Source organism: Marmota monax, unplaced genomic scaffold (genome assembly GCF_021218885.2).
Source record: "Marmota monax isolate L192 unplaced genomic scaffold, Marmota_monax_Labrador192_F-V1.1 WCK01_AAM20220418_F8-fsc00006, whole genome shotgun sequence".
In the NCBI taxonomy this organism is placed as follows: Eukaryota; Metazoa; Chordata; class Mammalia; order Rodentia; family Sciuridae; genus Marmota; species Marmota monax.
Genome location: NW_026693712.1, coordinates 17,081,032 through 17,101,961, shown reverse-complemented (window position 1 = coordinate 17,101,961; position 20,930 = coordinate 17,081,032). Strand labels below are relative to the sequence as shown.

At 48.6% G+C, this 20,930-nt stretch overlaps 1 protein-coding gene across 6 annotated transcripts in view; it reads right to left on the bottom strand.

The window, feature by feature from the left end:
* Positions 1 to 20,930, bottom strand: part of Arap3 (ArfGAP with RhoGAP domain, ankyrin repeat and PH domain 3) — a 26,847-nt gene extending 5,917 nt beyond the window's left edge. For 5 of the 6 annotated variants that reach the window (XM_046460055.2, XM_046460051.1, XM_046460053.1 and 2 more), the window contains exons 1-25: positions 20,848 to 20,919; positions 18,682 to 19,222; positions 18,511 to 18,572; positions 18,289 to 18,400; positions 13,973 to 14,176; positions 13,762 to 13,831; positions 13,407 to 13,527; positions 13,132 to 13,316; positions 12,943 to 13,049; positions 12,498 to 12,697; positions 12,318 to 12,403; positions 11,991 to 12,173; positions 11,696 to 11,831; positions 10,953 to 11,069; positions 10,375 to 10,522; positions 10,184 to 10,286; positions 7,695 to 7,914; positions 6,961 to 7,024; positions 6,553 to 6,716; positions 3,757 to 3,969; positions 3,409 to 3,514; positions 2,202 to 2,349; positions 1,835 to 1,903; positions 680 to 754; positions 467 to 581 (exon numbers count right to left, since the gene is read on the bottom strand). In XM_046460055.2, the coding sequence (XP_046316011.1) occupies positions 467 to 581; positions 680 to 754; positions 1,835 to 1,903; positions 2,202 to 2,349; positions 3,409 to 3,514; positions 3,757 to 3,969; positions 6,553 to 6,716; positions 6,961 to 7,024; positions 7,695 to 7,914; positions 10,184 to 10,286; positions 10,375 to 10,522; positions 10,953 to 11,069; positions 11,696 to 11,831; positions 11,991 to 12,173; positions 12,318 to 12,403; positions 12,498 to 12,697; positions 12,943 to 13,049; positions 13,132 to 13,316; positions 13,407 to 13,527; positions 13,762 to 13,831; positions 13,973 to 14,176; positions 18,289 to 18,400; positions 18,511 to 18,572; positions 18,682 to 19,205 (3,532 nt within the window). In that variant the 5' untranslated portion in view covers positions 19,206 to 19,222; positions 20,848 to 20,919. Of the gene's footprint in view, positions 1 to 466; positions 582 to 679; positions 755 to 1,834; positions 1,904 to 2,201; positions 2,350 to 3,408; positions 3,515 to 3,756; positions 3,970 to 6,552; positions 6,717 to 6,960; positions 7,025 to 7,694; positions 7,915 to 10,183; positions 10,287 to 10,374; positions 10,523 to 10,952; positions 11,070 to 11,695; positions 11,832 to 11,990; positions 12,174 to 12,317; positions 12,404 to 12,497; positions 12,698 to 12,942; positions 13,050 to 13,131; positions 13,317 to 13,406; positions 13,528 to 13,761; positions 13,832 to 13,972; positions 14,177 to 18,288; positions 18,401 to 18,510; positions 18,573 to 18,681; positions 19,223 to 20,847 lie in introns of all 6 variants that reach the window. The other variant, XM_046460056.2, reaches the window with a different exon arrangement.

The window sequence follows — 20,930 nt, the reverse complement described above, 5'->3', positions numbered from 1 at the left end:
GTAAGAAGTGGAAGTGTCAAGTAGGCCATTGGATATGTGAGTCGGGGGTCAGAAGAGAGGTCTGGGCCAGAGATAAAAATCAGCTTATTAATGGCAAGTAAAGCCATGGGAGTTTATCCAAAGGGAGATGTAGAAAGAAAAGAAGAAAGAGCCCAGGGTCCAGCTTTGTGTCCTTCTAACACTTGTAGTCTAGGCAAAAGGGGGAAGAGAAGTCTCCTTTGAGGTAAAAGGGAAACCAAGAGCTTGTGGAGTTCACTAAAGCAAGAGACAAGTACTGAGAAAGAGGGAGTGGGTCAACTGTGTTAAATGTCTTCTCACAGAGTGAGCAGATGAGTACAGTGTCTGTTGTATTTGGTAACACAGAAGTCATTAATGACCTTAACCACATGATCACACATGCCCGCACCCACCCACCCACACACACACACACACACACACACACACACACACACGCAGTCATACTCACCAAGCTCTCCATGCTCGAGAATCTCAAATGTCACCCACAAGTCTGTCCCTGCTGCTGTCCCTCGCATCTCCAGTACCTGATTAGTCAGCTCCTCAGCAGTCAGTGTTGGGGACACCTAGGATCCAGACAAGAACAGAGAAACCATGCTGACCAAGCTGTTGCCCTTGCTTACCACCATCCTCTCATCTCCCACCCATTCCCTTCAGGACTGACCTTCAGGGTGACACAGTTGTCTGGGAGCTGCTGCTCTATATAAACCTCCATGATGAGGTCTCCTGCCTGGGACAGCTGAGGGGAGGGGTAAAGGAAAACACGATAGGTCAGGAGGAGGCGAGAGGGTGCAAAAACACCAAAGTCAGAAAATTCCTCATGTTGCCTCATATTCACCTCCTCCCACAGAGGTCCCTCAACCCTAACACCCAGTGTTGCTCGGGCCCGTAAAAGAAGTGGGAAATCTGGGTGCAGTGGCCAGCACCTGCAATCCTAGCAGCTTAGGAGGCTGAGTTAGGAGGATCACAAGTTCAAAGCTAGCCTCAGCAACTTAGCAAGGCCCTAAGCAACTCAGTGAAACCCTATCTCTAAACAAAATACAAAAAGATAAAATAAAAGGCTGGGGATGTGGCTTAGTGGTTAAGAGCTTCTGGATTTCATCCCAGGTCCCCCAACCCTCCCCCAAAAAGAGTAGGGAAGCCACATTTTTAGCTGTATACAGTGCTACTGAAGGCAATGTTGCACAGTGATTGAGAGGAATCAGACTGCCTGCATTCCAGCTCTGCTGCTCACTACAGTGTGACCTTGAACAAGTACCAAGTACCTCTATGAGACTCAATTCTTTTTTTTTTTAATCTATCAATCTATCTATCTGCAATATTGGGGATTGAACCCAGTGCACCCTCCTTCTCAGCCTTCTGAGAGACTGGGATTACAGGCATGTGCCACCACACCTATTGTTGTGCATGAGTTCTTTACTTGGAAGAATGAGACTACCTACTTCATAGAGTTGTGTGATGCTACAATGAAATTAAAAGTACTTGGAATATAAAAATTCTTAACTGTTGTTTACTATGTATTTATTATTCTCACTGCTTAGTCTGACTTTTTGACTTTATGAACTCTTCCTTGGATCTACATTTAGAAGTAAGGTACTGCTGCTACCATTCCACCAAGAATCCTCATGGTGTGATAAGTGGAGCAAACCCTAAGCAAATCTACTGTCCAAAGTACTCCCCTCTTTGGGTTTTCCAAAGAACTGAGGGCCTGTATGCAGAAGAACAGGCTAAAAGGAAACTTCCTCAACTGGGTAGGTCACCTTCCTATCTTGATGTCCCCTTCTGCCCCACTTAGTTGTCGAAGGTCAGGGCAAGTTACCTGCACATCCTTCCAGGTGGTGATAAGACTGACCTCCAAGTCAATCTGAGCTACCTGGTCAGAATCAATCTGTAAAAGAACCAAAACTTTAGTGTGGGGGATGCTGGGAAAGGAGAAAAGCAAGACAAACCCCAAAGCCAAGGGGGACCTGAATAAGAGGGTTGAAGGCCTAAGGAGCCAAGAACCATTGGGGTGGGGATGTTGAGAATATTATGGGAGAAAGAGGTGCAGAGCTCTGGGAGGTGATTCACAAGGCGGAGGGGCACCAGAAGGCTGGGATAGGGTTTGTTGAGGTGGGCAGGATGGAGTCTCTGGTCCTGTAGAGGCAAGGGAGAAAGCTTGTAGGACAGGGATCAGGAAGCCTTACATCAAAGACAGAGATGTAGCCATCGATGAGCTCCTGCAGCACCCGCACCTCGTGTTCACCCCGCCCATCTGTCTGGAACACACTAGGTGCAAACAGCAGGGCCAGGTTCCGCGTGCACATCTGGTTTAGAGCTGCACACTTCTGCACCCTGCAGAGGAGTGCCAGGGTCATGAGGAACACAGCTCGTGCACCCCTTCACCAATTCATCTATTCATTGGGCAAACATTGAGCCCTATTCTATGCTAGACCTTGGCCTAAGCTCTTGAGACATAGCAGTTACTGGCTTCAAGGAGCTCACAGTCTGGGGAGAGACAGTTAAAGCATGGATGATTGAACCCAGGGCACTTTACTACTGAATTATATCCCTAGTCCTTTTTATTTTGAGACAGGTCTTGCTAAGTTGCCAAGGCTGACCTCAAATATGTGATCCTCCTGCCTCAGCCTCCTGAATTGCTGGGATTACAGAAGTGTGCCACTGTACCTGGCAACAAACACTTTATGTAAAGAGCAGACAGTACATATTTTAGGCTCTTAAGCCATAAGTCTCTGTTGTAACTCCTCAACTCTGCTGTTGTAGTGCAAAGAGAGCCATAGAAAATATATAAATGAATGGGTGTGGTTTTATGCTTAACATACAAAACTTTATTTAGAAAGTCAGGCAATGGGCTGGATTTTGGCAATGGACCTGTAGTTGGCCAATCTATTCAATGCTGAATAACCCTCAGTACAACATAGCCAGGGATTCACCCCACAACAGATGGTAAAGGTAGATCTATATCTTATTCATCTCTGTAATTTTTATATCTATATGATTTTAATTAATAAAACAAAATAATATTAATTGCTATCCATTTCTAAAAGCTTACTAGATGCCAAAAACTATACTAAGAATTTCACATGAACTATCTCATTTAACTCTCACATAGCCTATGAGATGGATACTAGTCATTAAATCATCTTCTTTACAGAAATGAGGAAACTGAAGCTCAGAGAAAACAAATAATTCACCCAAAGTCACACAACTAGAAGGATGGGAGCCAGATAAAGCCTACGTCTGCCTGACCCCAAATTCATTCTTTGAACCTTAATGCTCCAACACCTTCCCTTAACAACTGTTTGTCAAATGAGTTAATAAATGAAATTGCAGAGTTGGGTTGAGGTTACAAAGGTCAGGGAGGGATCCTGCAGAAGGCCTGGCCATACTGACCGATAGAGATGTCCAATGAGGGTGGCCAGTGTGCGGCGGTTGACCCGAGGCAAACAGCCAATCACTTCTTTGTATTTCTCCAAGCGCTGATTCTTCTGAGGCAGTTCTGGGGATGGAATGGAGGAGGGTTGGAGAGGATTTAGGAAGAGAGATTAGAGGCTGGAGTGTAGGGAGATTTTATGGAGACAAACCCAAACGACCTCCCCTGAGCCAAATCTTCTGGATGACCCTCCAGTGGGGGAGTGTTGTGGGGCCGGCTGCCCCATCCCACCAGAGAGTCTCAAGGATTCTGATGGGGGAGGTTGGAGATCCTGGTGGAGTCTTTGTTCTTAGGGATCTTGGTAGTACCAGCAGCTTCCCTCCAGCGAGGCAGCAATCGAGCAGAGGTCACAGGGTCATCAAGCTCACGAAAGAATCGTTTGAGTGTGTCCGTGACATCCTCCACAAAATGTTCCCCTGGTCGGAGCTTCACTGACCGGGCATCCCTCCGGAACTCGGCCAGGAGGCGCAGGCTGCGGGCCCGAGCGCCCCCCTTCCTATATACACCTTCCAGCCTGAGCCCTGAAAACAGTCAGCAGATTCGTCATGTGCAAAGACATGCCACCACCCACCAAGCATCCCATCTGTGCCCCACTACATGTTATGAGATTGTTGGGGGGGGGGTCAAGGAGGAGGAAATCTGTGCATCTGTGGTCTGGATTCTCAGCTTCCTACTGGAGTCTTTATCCTCAGAAAATCCTTCCCTGACCTTGGCAATCAGGCTCATCCCCATCACTCTCTTTCTCTCACCACTTTTATTTTTAAATAGTACTCTGAAATCACATTATAGTTAATCTGCATTATCCTTAGATTCTGTATTTGAGCATTTCTCTCCTCACTAAAATTCATTTGTAACCCTAAAATCAGTAAGTTGCCCCTCTGTATCCATGGAGGATTGATTCCAGCATCCCCCACAAAATCCACAGATGCTTGGGCTGGGGATATAGCTCAGTTGGTCAAGTGCTTGCCTCACATAAACAAGGCCCTGATTCAATCTCCAGCACTACACCAAAAAATCTACGGATGCTCAAGTCTTCTATATAAAATGGTGTAGTATTTGCATATAATTTATACACATCAACCTGTATACATGAAATCATCTCTAGATTACTTATAACACTTAATATGAAAATGCTATGTAAATAATTGTTATGCTATCTATCTTACAGAAAAATGACAAGAAAAAAAAGTTTACACATTCAGTACAGACTCAGTTTGTTTTCCCCAATTATTTTATCTTTAGTCGGTTGTGTACATTGATGCAGAATCCACAGATACGGAGGGTCACCCATACTTCTGGTGTTTTTGTGGTCATTTATGAATGCATACCAAGTGGAAATTCAAACCCTGTCAATGCACATGTTCCTAGCTAAGGTCTCAGACTATAAACAAATGTTCTTTTCATGGTTTATTCAGAGTCACATTTTTCACATTTTTCGTGCTTTTTGTTAGTGATTTCATTGTTAAAATGGCCCCAAGTATAATGCTGAAATGCTGTCTAGTGTTTCAAAGAAAGAATGCTGTGATGTGCCTTACAGGAAACATTCATGTGTATTAGATAAACTTCATTCAGGTATGAGTTATGCTGCTGTCGGCCTCAAGTTCAGTGTTAATAAATCAACCAGATGTATTAAATAAGGTATCTTTAAACAAAAAAAACACATAGAACAAGGTTTCAATTGATTGGTTGATGAAAATGTTGAGACCAGAAGTTCAGAGGAACCTAAACCTATACCTCCCTTGGGGCAATAATTCAGTACTACACTAATTAAGTGTTTGCAGTGGCCTTATAGAACATAACTGCAAATGAGAACTGATTATATTTGTTTACTTTCTTTCTTTTTGGTAATGGGGATTGAACCTAGGGGTGCTTTACCACTGAGCCCCATCCCCAGTCCTTTTTTTTTTTGAGACAGGGTCTCACTAAGTTGCTGAAATTCTTGCTAAGATGTGAGAGTGGTCTTGAAACTTAGAATCCTCCCACTGCAGCCTCCTGAATTGCTGTGGCTATAGGCATGCTCCACCACACCTGATATATTTGTTTTCTTATTACTTGTCTGTCCTACTAGTCTAGGAACTTGCTAGGGTCTTCCCTGTCCACTGCCATATCCCCATCGTGTGGCACATTACAGCTCAACAAACACTATGGAAAGAACACAGTGGTACAGGAACCTTGAAGGGGAGGGTGTGACCACACACACCTTCTCTGAGGTCTTCTCACAGTGACTCAGACTGAATTCCTTCTTTGAATAAAAGGAGGCTGAGAAGAGGATGGGGGTCTAGCCAGATTGCATCGGGGAAGCCACTGAACTCCTACTCCTACTGCCCAGGTATGGAGAATGTCATCAGCCACTGACTATCCATTGTTCGTGACTGGTAAGTACAACTCTTTTTAGAATCATAGAGGTGCCTTCTCTTTTTCTTGTTTTCCTTTACTGCCCTTTCTTATATTTTATTTATCTTATTTTTTGATGCTGGGGATTGAACCCAGGGCTTTGTACCTTCCTTACTTTTCTTGAAATTTTCTTCTCAAAATTCCTCTCTCCTAAAGAGATAGGAGAGATAGATTCTATTTGATCCTTGCTTCAGCTGGAGAACAAAATAGAGGCCCAAAACTCACAAAGAGTTCCGGAGAGCACTAGGTATAGCTGGCATTTTGTGCCTAGAAAATCTTTCACCCAGAATAATTCTGCTGAGACCTTCAGGGATTTTGCTGCCTGCACAGCTTGGCACAGCCTCGTGGCTGCCCCCCTCTGTTCCCCATGGCTCTACATTCTCGGTCCCATTTCCAGGGCTGCTCTTATCCCCCTGCCCACGCCCCACCTCGGAACACTTACTACCTGCCAGGCCCTGCATTCCATGCTTGATGCGCACCATCCCACTGTCATACTATCCTGGAAAAGCAGGGCAGCTACTTCCACTTACAGATGAGGGAACTAAGACTCAGAAAAGCAAAGCAGCCAGCCAAGAGTCATGCGGCCCATTGGTGCCAGGTTGCAATATTTGGAAGCAAAGCTCTTTCAGGTGATCCCCAACTCTGTGGCTGTTCTCTGCCTACCGCGCCCCCCCCCCCCACTGGCTCAGGTTCAACCAGTGCCCATTTACCATGCTGGGTGACAAAACTGATGCAGGCATCCACAATGATGGGAATGTCACCCCGGCTCATCTGCTGCTCCTGCAGCCCTGTGCCACCCCCGCCAGCAGCGCCCCCAATGGCTGCATTCCATGCTGAGAAGTCCAGCCGGCCTTCCCCCTGCAGATAGAGGGTCCTGAGACCCAAGAAGTCTGAGTTAGAGCCAGCTCTAGAGTCCTCTGACTGAGAGGCTCAGAAGCACAGGGACCTGACTTCCCAGATACCAGCAGAGGGCAGCAACACTCAACCTAGATGGTCCCTGAACTGGGGAAGCAACTTTGAAGAAGCTGGCAGAGGTCCAGTAGGCTACGCTGGAGACAGTGGGCTGGGCTCCAGAGAGTCAAGCAGGGCACACAATCAAAAGCAGGCGGAACATTTACCTTCCTGTCTCCACCAGGACCAAATGCTCCTTTTTGTCTGGGGTATCCGCTGCAGAGACCACACCTACAAGGAGAATCATTATCATCATAGTTTTCAGCATAGTGATAATTATTAAGTATTTCAGATATATAGGCACCAGGCTAGGAACCTTACAAACTAGACTCCACTAAATCCTATGAGTTACATATTATATTGTCTTGCTACAGGTGTTATATTACAGCTCAGAGCAGTTAAGCAATTTGCCTCAAATTACTTGCTATAACATGGTAAAGCTGAGCTCAAACCTAGGTCTCCAAAGCCTAAAATATTGTCTCACTCTGTTCCTACTTTAGAAGGAAGGACAGCAGTGAGGGTACTCAGTTCCCTCTCCCAGTTCCCAACCAGCAAGTGATTCCAAATAATAACAACAACAACACTTCTTGAGTACTTGTAAGTTGCCTCCAATCAGACTCTGTGATAAGTGCTTACATGCATTGCCTCATTGGAACCCTCTGAGGAAGGCCTTATTATTGTGCCCATTTTAAAGATGAGAAAATAAAATCATGGAGAAGTTAAGTAACTTGTCCACTGGTACATAGTGGTAAGGTAGAGTCTAAATCTGGGCAGTTTCCCTTCAGAGCTTATGCCTAAAGTTATGACATTCTACTGTTTCCCATAGGATCCCAAAATTAAAAATGTCCACTCCCACCTACCTCCAAAGCCACCCTTCAGCCCTGTTCCCATCCCTGCTCACTGATCTCCTGCAGCCGCCGTAAATGCACCATGTCCTCAGGGGCTGGGGGACCAGGGCCCGGTGCTGGACACAGGAAGAGGTGGTCACCACGAAGGAGGCCGAACCCTGACAGCCAGAGGCCAGAGGCCAGGGCTGTATGGGAGGGGGACCGCAGCCACAGGCGGCCCAGCCGCAGCAATCCTGGGCCCAGTAGCTGGTGACAGCTCAGCGGGGAGAACCACTGCAGAGGTAGGAAGACAGGAGAGAAGAGGGTGGGGGAGAGAAACAGAGTGAGCAGGTGAGAAAAGCAGAGAAAGAATGAAGAGAAAGCAGAAGGAAACATGGTGGGAGAGAGTACAGGAGAGAGCCAAGGAGGAGACAAGAGATAGATAGGAAAGAAATTCAGCTTAACTTGCTGCAGCCTACAGAGAGAAGATGCCTATGTGGCAGCCTTATGGCCTTAACTGGGGTGTGGGGGTAAGAACGAATAGGTGGCCAAAATGTTCCGAGTGAAGGATCGTGATACCCTGGGAAATCCCACCACCTTAGGGTGCTAGGGAGAGACTTCATGGAGGAAGTTTGAGGTCCACCTCAAAGCAATGCTTCTCATACTACCTTTGGTAAAGGATCAGGGGGTTTCTTTTCCTTTCCTTTCTTTCTAGTTCCAATTCGTCACTATCCAATACCTTTGTTAAAAACAACAAAAATGAATTGCTAAAAAGCTGAAATTTGGGCTGGGGGTGTAGCTCAGTGGTAGAGTGCTCACCTGGCATGTGGGAGGCACTGGGTTCGATCCTCAGCACCACATAAAAATAAAATAAAGGCATTGTGTCCATCTACAACTGAAAAAAATGTTTTTTAAAAAAGATGAAATTAAAAAAAAAAACAAGGACGTACAAGCCCTTTAAACTTAAAACTTGTATAGTAAGATTCAACATACAAAATTACTCTGCCAAACTGCTATAAGAGATTTGAAATGCTTTCTTTCAAGTTCTGTGCATGTCCTGTCATGAACTGAAACAAACAGGGGACTTGCATGTGACACAGTCCTCACACCACTGCCTTAAAGGATGAGCTTGGGCTAGAACATGGGTCCGTGGTCTTGTCTTGTCTAGTACTGAGTTCCATCCCCAACCACAAAAAAAAAAAAAAAAAAGAAAGATAGACTTGGTAAATACAGGTGATATAAGAGGTGACCAACCTGGCTAGGAGGGTCATGGCAGAGCCCTGAAAGGCTGTGGAGACAGTTTGTTAGTGTGAGTTAAAGGACAGGGAGAGCAGGGGTCAGGAGCTAAGGTGAAAATTTCCTACTGAGAAGTGTCAACCACTGCAGAGGTGACCTAAGAAGGTCAGAAGGCAGCCCCTGGACTCTGGACATGAGGGGTGACCTTCAGGGTAGCAGTTGGGAGAGTCTGCAGGGAGGAACACAACTGTGAGGGATTAAGGAGGAATTGCAGGCTGCATACAACTTTCTGAGAAGTTGTCAGGAAGGGAAGGAGGGCGCCGGGGTGAAAAGTTGAAGGTGGGGCAGAGCTTAAGGAAAAGCTGTTTTAGGACGGGAGAGATTGTCGTCATCATCATCATCATCATCACCACCACCATTATTACTATTTCAACACCCACATATGGAGAGCTTGCTATGTGTGGGCCTCACATGTCACTTAATCCTCATCCCCAGGGGGTAAGTCTTTTACACCCACTCCACAGACAAGGAAAAGCTCCCAAGGCTGAGAGTTGTAGAACTCCAATCCCAGGATGTCTGACTCTGACTCTAGGGCCTGAATTTTTAATTCCAGGAACAGGGTCTGGGATGGAGATACTGCCTTGTCTAGAAATGGAGACCCTGAGCCTGGCAGTAGCACACACCTGTAATCCCAGCAGCTCGAGAGGCTGAGGCTGGAGGATCATGAGTTCAAAGCCAGCCTCATCAATTTAGTGAGGCCCTAAGCAACTTAGTGAGACACTGTCTCTAAATAAAACATAAAAAGGGCTGGGGATGTAGCTTAGTGGTTAAGCACCCCTGGGTTCAATTCCCGCAGAGAAGCTTAAACATGTGAAAGTAGCTTTGCCACTGAGCTGTTGGAGACCTGGGAGAAGGGGAACAAAGGGTGGGCATCAGGAGTCCAGTGGCAGCTTAACTGTGAGCAGAGGCTATGGCACAGTGAAGTCTGGGGCATGAACTCTGGACTCAGAGTCTTGAAGTTTTTTCCTGTGCTCAGCTGCTTCCTAGCTCTGTAATTTTGACCAAGTGACTTCATAACCTCTAAGATGTAGTTTCTTTAGGTGTAAAATATTAATAGTGCTTCCCTCTGAGGGCTGCTGTGGATATTAAATGAGATATCAAATGGACAGGGTTTAACACAGGGCCTGGCACAGTATAAGTGCTCATTCAACTTCAGCTGTTTATTAGTGGAAGTGGTTAGAGCGGCTATAGGAATACAAGCGGACAGGATGGGGGAAGGGTGGGGATGAAGGAATGATGAGTGTGGGAGGGGTCTCCGTTACCTCACCTTGCCCACTGCACTGGTCCAGGCCTCCAGACTGTCAGCTCCATCTGTACCAAAATGCTGGATCCTCCCCCCCGTGAGGATGAGCTCAAAGGAAAAGGGGAACCTGCAGAGATGATGAGGTCAGGGTGGAGAATGGGGGCCAAGGAATGGCTATCAGGCTGGAGACTGGGAAGAGCACAGGAAGCTATTACCTCTCAAGGTCACCGGGGTCAGTAGGTGGGGGATTGATACCCAGACATATAACATCCTGGGGCTGGATAAGGCTGAGGGGTTCAGGACTGCTTTCAGATGCAAACATTTCCAAAGCTGCTCCCAGCACACACCACAGGCGGGAAGGAGCTAAGTGGGAGAGAAATGGTCAAGGGGACAGCAGACCTCTGCCCCCACTGTCAATAGTTTCCATTTACCAGATATTTATACTCTGCCAAGGTTTCTGTCTATGTATGATCCTACATAATCTTCACAATAATCTTATAAGGTATTTTATTCAGTCCTGTTTGCAGATGGGGAAACTAAGGTTCAGTTTGAATCGCTTCTCCAAGTCACATAGGTAGGAAGTACCAGGGCTGGGATTTGACCCAGACAGTCAGAACTCAGAGCAGAGGCTCTTAACTATCACCCAGAGCTACCACCTGGCATGGGGTGTCTTTCAGCTCCAGCACCCCAGCCCACTCCACCTCCCCATCCCAGCTCTGTCTTCCCTTTTCTTCTCAGGTACGCTCATGCCTATCCCACTTTCTGTGCCTGTCATCTCCCATCCTCATCTCACCATCACGGCCCCTGCGAGAGGGAGGAGGCCCAGGCTTGTTGCTGATGGGGCCACAGTACAGGAAGCTGCTATAGGTGGCAGGCACCACCACCTCATTGTATACACCAGGGCAGGGGTCTGCAAGAAGAAAGGGTGATCAGGTCAGGCTAGTGCAATGCAATGGCCTGACCCTCCTTGGGGAAAGGATCCAACGAGAGAAGACCACAAGACCCAACTCCACTGGCAGCATGGCCAAGTGGAGCCAAAGAGGGCTGGATTCTTCACTGCCCAGATTGAAGAAGGTGGCAGAGAGTAAGGAGACAGGGAGGCCTCTAGCCCAATGCCATGTCCACCAGCCAGTCAACCAGGCAGTCAGTTCCTGGGTGGGGACCTCAGAGCATGGGCCATTCTGTATCTTGACCCATTTGGCCTGACCAATGGAGATCAGCATCACTAAGCTGACCACTCCTTTAGTGATCACTGTCCCCAGGGAGATGAGACCTGATCTATGGGTTGACCCTGTCAGGAGGGGACTGGCACTAGTACCTGGCACATCCCAACCCACCGGGGAGCATGACCTCAGGTCTCATCAGACATCTCAAGAGCCCAGGAAACAGGACCTGGAGGGTCTGAGAGGTTGGGAAACTGCCATTGTGACTGATTGGATGATGGGGTGATTGGGGTCTCCTGAAGAACCTCATCACAGGTTGGGGCTGAGAATTCCTAGGGAGAGAAAAAGGAGGTACTAGGGGTAGGGTGATCACCTGGGGGTAGAAGGCCAGACAAGCCGCCATCAAGGGATGAGGGGGACCAGGGCTCCTCCCCATCAGAGGCCTCAACGCAGAGGAGCTGAGTCATGTTCTTCAGCAGATTGGGTCCTGCTACAGCTGAACACAGTGCCTACAGGAGGAAAACACCTCTGTCAGCCCCAAACCCAACCTGAGAGCCCCAGAGACAGTCCTCTGATCACCAAAAACAGTCTCTACCACCCAAGTCAGAACAATCCAACTCAGACACTACTTCCTCTGCCTTCCATCATCCCCAACCTGTCCCTCCTACCTGCAGAAGCTGGCTATGGTCTGGATACTGAGGGTGAGGCTTTCGGAAGAGACCTAGCCGGTACTTTCGGGAAATGAACTCTCCCCGAGGGCCAGGGGCTGAATCTGGATGCAACCCCTCACCTGGGGGTAATGTCCCTGCCCAGAAGCGGTTGGCACGATCATTTCCCAGAACAATGAACAACTGTAAGATGACAACAGGCAAAGGCAAGTGACCAGAACTCAAGAGTTCTCAGATATCCCATGCCTGTCCCCAAACTGGGTCCAAGTGTTTTCTTTTGGATGCTCTCTTTCCATGCCTCCCCACTTCTCCCTTCACAGACCTCACCTGCACAATCTCATTACTCCACACACTTGTGTCCAGCTTCAGGCTTTGTACCTTGGAGATCCCGGACCCCAGGGCCCGGTGCTGGCCTGTTAAGGTGTGGGGGGCATGTGGCTTGGGTACCTGCGTCCAGCCCCAGCTCTCCTCCCTCTCCCCATCTGGGCTGGAGGCTGCAGCCCTCACCTGCACATTGCTTGCAGATGACCACCCCCAGGTTGACAGCAGCCCAGTCGGGGCGGGACGCCCTGCAGTCTGCACAATGCCGGTTTGCCCGATTTGACCAGATCTTCTCAGCCACCTCGTAGTCAGACAGGGTCTCGGTTACTGCTTCCTGCAGAGCGGCCGCCCAGCTCTGCCGAGCCCCCCCAGACTCGGCTGTGAAGCTGAGGGGTGGACAGCCAGTCCGTGGGCATGGACCTCCCCCCATGTCCCATCCCAGTGGCCATTCCTGTAGGAGCTGCCACAGGCCACATCTGGGCCAGCCCAGACCCTCCTGATGTCTTGATCTTGCCCACTTGACTCCATCAGTACATATCCACTAGTGTTCTATAGAGGCCCCCAGTCCTCTGTACCCTTGTGCCTCCCCATAAAAGTCCCCTAGCCTGCCTCCCACCAGTTCAGGCCCCACCTGAAGCAGCGGTGGGGTGTGAGCAGATCAAAGCTTCGACTCTTGGTTTCCCGGACACTGCATCCTTGTAGTTCAATGAAGCAGATCCCAATGCCCAGAGAGAAGGACTGGTAGAGCCAGAGGGTGGGCACTGTGAGTGGCCAGACCAAGTCGGGCCGGGCTCCTGAGCACCCATACAGCCCTCTTTACCTGCTCACTCTTGTACAATGCCAGCTCTCCAGGGCTCAAGGCAGCAAACACCTTGGCCTTGTATCCACGAAGCTCTAGCATGCCAGTGCGGAGGGGTCGGGGTGGGTGAGGGGGCCTGGGGTGGCCCAAGAGGCGCTGCTCCTTCAGACAGGATTGCAGTGTAGAGCACCACATGTCCCGCTGAGCTGGTGGGGGAACAGGGAAGCAGATCAATGGGTGTTATGCTCATATAGCCTCCCCCTTCCCATCCAGGCCCAGCAGACCCTGGCCCTCACCCTCACTCTCTGTGCGGAACACAAACACTCTCTGTCCAGTGATGACCTGGAACTTGTTGTCCTTGCTGCTGCGAGTCATCTCAATGGCAGTCAGAGGGATCACACCCTTGGGAAAAGGGTCCTGGAGAGAAAGCCAATGATTCATGGGGACAGGAACTGAACCATGTATACTGACCCCTAGGCCCAGTGCTGACCACTCAATCCATAAGCAATGGTTATAGCTGCTAAGCCGCTACCTTAATGGCTGTCATCAGGCAGATGGTGACCATCTCCCCACAATGAGCTTTCAACCCTGAACCTCGCGGCTCCCTTCTCCCTCTCTTTAGTCTCCTTAATAGCACCTCCGGTCCCCCACCTTGTCACTGCCAAAGTACATCAGACTTCTCCCGTTGAACTGCACAAAGCGTCTCTGGAAGACATAGTTTCTAAAAAAAGAATGAGAGGCCAAGATCAGTGAGTGTTTGGGGATACATGGGGTGGGGGATTACAGAATTTGGCAGCACTTGGGACTTGCTCCCCCCACCTCCCTATTTCCCTTCTCCTCCTTCCCTTCCCAGCAGCCCCACCCCTGAGGCGAGAGCTTGTCTAGCCAGCCACTGAGCAGGGGTGTGGGGCGGTCTGAAGTGGAGGAGAAGCTGGCGTAGGGTGAAATGAGGTCATCATTGGTCTCCTCTGTGTCCAGGGTGGGTAGTGAGAGGGCAGAATCCCCAGGTAGCTCAAGGCTGGCATAGCCAGCATCTTCCCGTGCCTCCAGATCCTGTCTGCTGAGCCTTGTGGGGGCCAGAAGAGAGAAGGACACACGTTAGACTCATGGATACCCTCCTTCTAAGTTCTCCATCCCTACCCATAGCACCTAGTAGAATACCTTGCAGGTACTAGATCTATTTTTCAAACAGGGGATAGGGAAGCTAGGAACCTAAAAAATTAGCATGGAGTTTCTTCCCTAAGCACACTTGGAATTTTTACTAAGAAAATTTTAGTTATTCTCCTCTGCATTAGTATTACTGGGGTGAAAAACGGGGGAAAAACTGATAGATGGCTTCCTACCATGGAGGTCCATAGCTAATGCACATGTCCTATTGGTTCTTTCTTAAAATGTTCCTGACTTTCTCTTCCTAAACAAGGATCCACCAACTCTCACTGGGGTGATGTAAATTGCCTATTTGGACACCTGCTTTCATTCTTGCCTTCACTCCCACAATCCATTCTCCTACAGCCACTAGTTCTCGTTTAAAAATTATAAATGAGGTCATTTCACTCCCTACATTAAACCCTTCAATAATGTCCCATTTGCACTTAGGCTAAACCTAAATTCTTTGCCACAGGCAGCAAGGACTTACACAAGTCTGCTCCCTGACCTCATCTTGCACTGCCCTTGCATGTGCTGCTCCCTCTGCCTAGAACACACTTCCTTCCATGCTTCCATAAGCTTCTTTTCTTCATCCTTCAGGTCTTTTTTTTTTTTTAACCTCATATGCTCAGAAAGGCCTTCCTTAACCACTCAAGAGAAGTCCTTTATTATTCCAGTGGTTCTCAACCTCAATAGCACAAAGTCACTTGGTAATCTTAAAAATATCTGTATGGGCTTCATAACAGACACTTAAATTTGAATCTCGGGAGTGGGGCCCTGGCATTTGCAATTTTAAAAGTTCCCCAGGCTATGAAATAGCTAGGGTCAAGAACCACTATCTGTTTCCTATTCTGAGAAACTGAAGCAATCATATGAGAATCCCTCCAGACTCCCAGTCCACATTTACCCAATGTCATGCATTTATTCCTTTGGTGACTATCACAAGTGCCCCATCTAGAGCCAGACCCTCCTCTGTGCACGTGATCCTACTCCTCCCACCTACACAGACATGGCTCCAGACTCCCTCTCCGCATGGCTTGTTTCTCCTCTACCAGATCATTCTTATTCACTTATACACAACATTCCAGCCTACGAAAAACCCTTTGCCTAACTCCACTTCCACTACTCACAGTTGTTCCAGCTCTCTGCTCTTCTTTGCAGAAAAACTCAACAAGGTTGTCTACACGTTTTTAACTCTTCTGCTTCCATTCTGTCTCTCTCTTTTAAATATTTTTAGGTGAAGATGGATATAATACCTTTATTTTATTTATTTATTTTAGGTGGTGCTGAGGATTGAACCCAGAGCCTCACATGTGCTAGGTAAACACTCTACCTCTGAGTTACAACCCCATCCTTCCATTCTCTTTTAAACCCACTCTGATCAGGCTTTTCACCTCCACCACTCCAAGACTGCCCTCGAGGAGGTCTGCAATGACCAACACATGGCCAACTCCAGAGGTCAGTCCTCCATAATATCTTAGCAGCAGACTTCTCAGGAGTATATGACACAGTTGGCCTCTCTTCCTCCTAGGGCACTTTCTTCACTTGGCTCCTATGACACCATATTCTCCTTTTCTTTCTCCTTCACTAGCCATTTCTTTTCTGTCTGTTTTGCTGATTCCTCTCTCAGACCTCTTGATATGGAGGCGGGGCACCAGGGCTCTGTTCTTGGTCTGCCTCTGTGCATACCCACCCATACACACCCATCCAAATGCTGAGAACTCCCAAATTAAAATCCCCAGCTCATATCTCTCTCCCAACCTCTATATTTGTATACCCAATGATCTATTTGTCATCTCTTCTTTGATATATAACACACACCTCAAATTTAACATGTCCAAAATGACTCCTGTCTACTCCCCTCCTTCCATCTGCTTTAAGTACATTCTTCCTTGTCTCAGACCATGGCAACTCCGTGAACTTTTATTTGCTCAGAACAATGCTAACCAACAGAATGTGACCTAATATGTAATTTTAAAATTTCTAGTGGCAACATAAAAAAAATTTAAAGAAACAGGTATTGTTTTAGTAGTATATTTTATTTAATCCAATATATCCAAAACAGTAACATTTTAGAATGTAATCAAAATAAAAATGACTAAGATCACTTATATCTTTATCTGTTATATTTATTGTATTTTTCTTTTCTTTTCCTTTTTGTTCTAAGTCTTTGAAATCTGGAGAGTGTTTCATACTTACAATACTTCACAATACTGACAAGCCACATTTCAAATGCTCAGTGATCATATGTGGTTAGTGGTCACCAACAGGACAGCACAGACTCAGACTGAAGCCTTCAAAGTCATTCTTGACTACTATTTCCTTTTCAGAGCCCAAGTAAATTTGACAGTTTGCCCTGAAAATATAGCCACTTCTTATCATCTCTATTACCATTGCTACTCTGAGATCTCTCACCCACCTAACTGCAATAACCCCCTAACTGGTCTCTCTGCTGCTTTTGCCCTCTACATATCATTCCCAACACATCACCCAGAGGGATCCTTTTAAAATGTAAGCCAAAATGCTGAGGGTGTAGCTCAATGGTAGAGTCCTTGCCTAGCATGCTTGAGCACCTGGGTTTAATCCCCAGTGCCGCAAAACAATAAAATAAAATGTAAGTCAGAACCTCTCCAATAGCTTCCCATTTCACTTAGAGTAAAAGTGAAAGTCCCTACAAGGTCCTACCCTGTGGGGCCCTTTTACCTCTCTAACATCTCATCTCACTCTTCCTAGCCTGGCCCATCAGCCCCAGGCATGCTGACAGCCTCACCCAGGCACACATGCACTACTTGAATCGTCTATCCTGCTTGGGACACTCTTCCCCCATAAATCTTTTTTTTTTTTTTTTTTTTTTTTAGTTTTATGTGGACACAACATCTTTATTTTATTTTTATGTGGTGCTGAGGAGCAAACCCAGTGCCTCATGCATACTAGGCGAGCACTCTCCCACTGAGCCACAACCCCAGCCCCTCCCTCCTCCCCGAAATCTTTATGGCTAACTCCTCAGCTCCTTCGAGCTTTTGCTCAAATGTCTTCTCCCTGCCACTACCCCAGAACTAGGGATTGAACCAGGAATGTGCTACCACTGAGCTACATCCCCGGCCCCTTTTTATTTTTTTATGTTGAGACAGACTTTCACTAAGTTGCCCAGGTAGAACTCAAATTTGTGATCCTCCTGCCTCAGCTTCCAGAGTCACTGTTGTTAGAGGCCCAGTTTATGTCTTCTTGACACTCCATTTTTTTTTTTTTTTTTGTACTGGGGATTGAACTTAGAAATACTTTACTCCTGAGACACATCCTTAGCATCTTGCTAAGTTGCTTAGGGTCATGCTAAACTGTTGAGGCTGGCCTCAGACCTTCGATCTTCCTGCCTCAACTTCCTGAATCCCTCCTGGGATTACAGACGGGTGTCACCATATCCACCTTCAATGACCCTTTTTTTTTTTTTTTAGTTGTTGATGAACCATTATTTTGTTTATTTATTTATATGTAGTACTGAGGATCAAACCCAGTGCCTCACACATACTAGGCAAGCATTCTGCCACTGAGCCACAACCCCAGCCCCTCCTTCAATGACTCTTAATGAAACACTGAAGTCTCCTCACATTGCTCCTCAGTCCTCTTACCCTGCTCTATTTTTTTTCACGGCACTTACACCATTTAATATACTACATAACTTACATTTATTAATTGACTATTTCCAGGACAAGGACAGGGATTTCTGTGTACATTGATCTATCCCAAGTGTCTACATCTAGCATGTAATAATAGTTGTACAACAAACATTTTCTGAATAAAAGAAGAAAAAGTGCTTCTTCTAATTTTTAATGATGTATCTATTTGCCTACTTCTTTTATTTCCTGTTTACCCCATTGATTCATAAGGTCTGCTAAGTTCATCCTGTATCTTGACTACCTGCCTGGCACACAGTGGACACTCAATACACATTTGATGAATAAATGGACACATGACCACTGCTAGTTCAACTGCTCCTCAAGCTTCCCCTATCCTCCCACTGTTCTGAGTACTCACCTGTGTTCAGGCCTGTCCTGACAGACACCTCTGCCCTCTCTTCTGTCGGAAGCACCTGGGACCCCCACAGGCTGGACACCATAGTACAGACAACCAGGATCCATAATGTGCACTGATGGGGTGAGGAGAAGGGTAAAGAGAGGGGAGAAGAGATCAGGTGGGAGTATCTGAGGTCCAGAGGGGCATTACCCCTCTCCCCTGAGCCCAGGAAAACCCACCTACCTGTGCCTGTTGTGGGCCTGAGGGCAGGGATGGGGGCAGCTGTCTGAGAGCTGTCTGGAGTCCTGAGGAGAAAGGCCTGTTGCTTATCAAGGGACTGAGGAGGAAGGACCATCTTCATGCCCTGCTCCCCTTCTCTCAGCATCAGATTCCTAGGTAGCCAACTCCACTTACATGTCCTGAGCTGTCTGTGCACTGCCTCTTACATCCAGGCCAAAGTAGATGGCATTGGGCATCATCTCCATGGTATTCAGAGTTGAAGGCTGCTCAGAGGAGCAGGTAGGGAGAGGAGTAGAATTTGGGTTGGACTCTGAGATTTTAGACCTTTCTGGTCCCCAAAAAGGTGGACTCAGTCCAGGTCTCTGGGTGGTAGCAGGGCCACTGAGCCCACTAAACACTGTCCTGGGCTTGGGCACGGGTTTTGGGGGTTGGGTTTGGGGGGCTGGGCTAGAGGATGGCTCCATGATACTATCCAATTTGGGATCCAGAGAGCTCTCTGCAGTGCCCGCCTGCAGTAGGCGCAGGATTCGTTTCCGGTGCCCTGTGGCGCTGATGCCCAACTGCCTCAGCTCCTCGTGGCCCAGGCCTTGGGCTGCACCCGCTGTAGCAAGGCCATGCTGCCGGAACGTGTCTGCATACTGCTCCAGATGCACCGTGGCCAACCACACAGCGATGTCCAGGTCCTGAGGGGCAGCCATGGGGGCTCAGGCCATTGCTGGGGGGAGGGGGAGGGTGAAGGGAGGGCTCAGGCTGAGATTCCCCCCACCCCGGCCCCAAAGCCTGAGGCCTAGACAGGGGGTACCAGCTTCTAGTCTTCCTCAAAAGAAAAATGCCCAAAGGCCTGCAATCTGGAGGCAGAGCCACCCCAGAACATTAGAGTCCCTCCACATATAGTGGAGGAACGTGAGGTCCAGCAAAGGAAAAGGTCTTGCCCCAGGTTCACAGGAAGCAGTATTAGTGTAGCCCCCTCCCACCCAAGTGCCTGCCCCTGATCCCAGGCCTAGGTCACACCTCTGCCCCTGTTCCTATAGATTCAGCTGAGTAAGCAAGGGAACAAGAGGGGGCGGGGAAATTAGTGTAGCCAGATCTAGCTGTGGAATAATGTGGGGAGAGAAACAGGCTAGGTACAGGGAAGGAGGTGCAGTCCCCACTCCCACTGGTTTCCAGAGCCTGAGGTTCGGGCTCAACATCCTAATCCTGGTGGTTCCCAGTTCCTCCTCCCCTTCCACCTATTGTCTCTTTTCAGACTTCCTTCCTGTCCCTTTAGCCTGGCCGCCTCCACATCCTGACTGCCTTGGTCAGGCTGCCCAGAGGGCCCTAACCAGTCCCAGTGTGTGGGATCCCAGCCTGGGCAGAGGCCACTTAGGGAATAGGGGTGAGTGGAGAAACAGGCTAGAGATGAGAAACCAAAGGCCAGTGGGTAGTCCAGGGCCTTCTTCATTCTCCACCCATCCAGGGCATGTTCACATGTGTGTGCGCAGACACCCTGCCTGCAGGAACCCAGCAGTGTGAAATGACCCCCTCCACACCCTTTTCTCCAAGCCTCTTTTTCTGAGCCTGCCTTTCCTCTTCCCATATCACTGGGCTCAGATCTCTAAAGCTCTGTCCCACAGGGGCAGCCCAACCCTAACCCTGGTCTATTCCCTGAATCTCTGATTCTGTCTCCCCTAAATTTTACCTTTGTCTTGTCCCTGTCCCCAATCACTCCATCTCCACCTCTGCCTCTAAATCTATCTTTGTCCCTCCCCTTGTCCCACTTCTTTTTGCTCTCTGTCATCAAACTTGTCTTTGCCACGGTCTTCAATTCTAACCAGGTCTTATTGCATCTCTGGCCTCTGACCCTGGGTTTCTGTCTCCGCCTTTGCCTGCACAGCTTTCTCCCTGTCCCTTTTCTAATCAGATCCTAACTAGGACTCCCCCTCCACCCCAGCGTCAGTTCTGGCCTCCCTCTGCCTCCCTCCAGCCTGCCGGGCCCTATCCCCAAGCCAGGGCTAGGTTGCTGAACTTCTGGCCCTGAGTCAGGGCCCAGTTTCCCGGTGACTCAAGCCGGGCGAAGGCACGGGTCTGGGAGCCAGGAGGTGCAGGCTGGACAGAGGTGGCGGGGGCGGACCGGGCAGCGCCAGGCAGCGCTGGCTACGCCGAGGGAGGGGGCAAGAAGGGAGGGGGCAGAGGCCTAGAAACCAGAGGGAGGGGCAGGTCGTGGCGGGGAAGGGGAGAGGGAGGGGAGAGAAGAGGGGGAGGCCGCCGGCGCGGAGGGGCCCTGGGAGCCCACGACGGTCCTGGAGGAGGTGATGGGGTGGAGTCTGGGAAGTAGGGACCCGGGGTCGTGGGGGACCTCACCTCACTGCGCGGCCGCCGTCCGCTCCCCGGTGCCCGCCGCGCTGTCCGAGGCTCCGGGTCCCTCCGCGCCCGCCCCGCCTCCC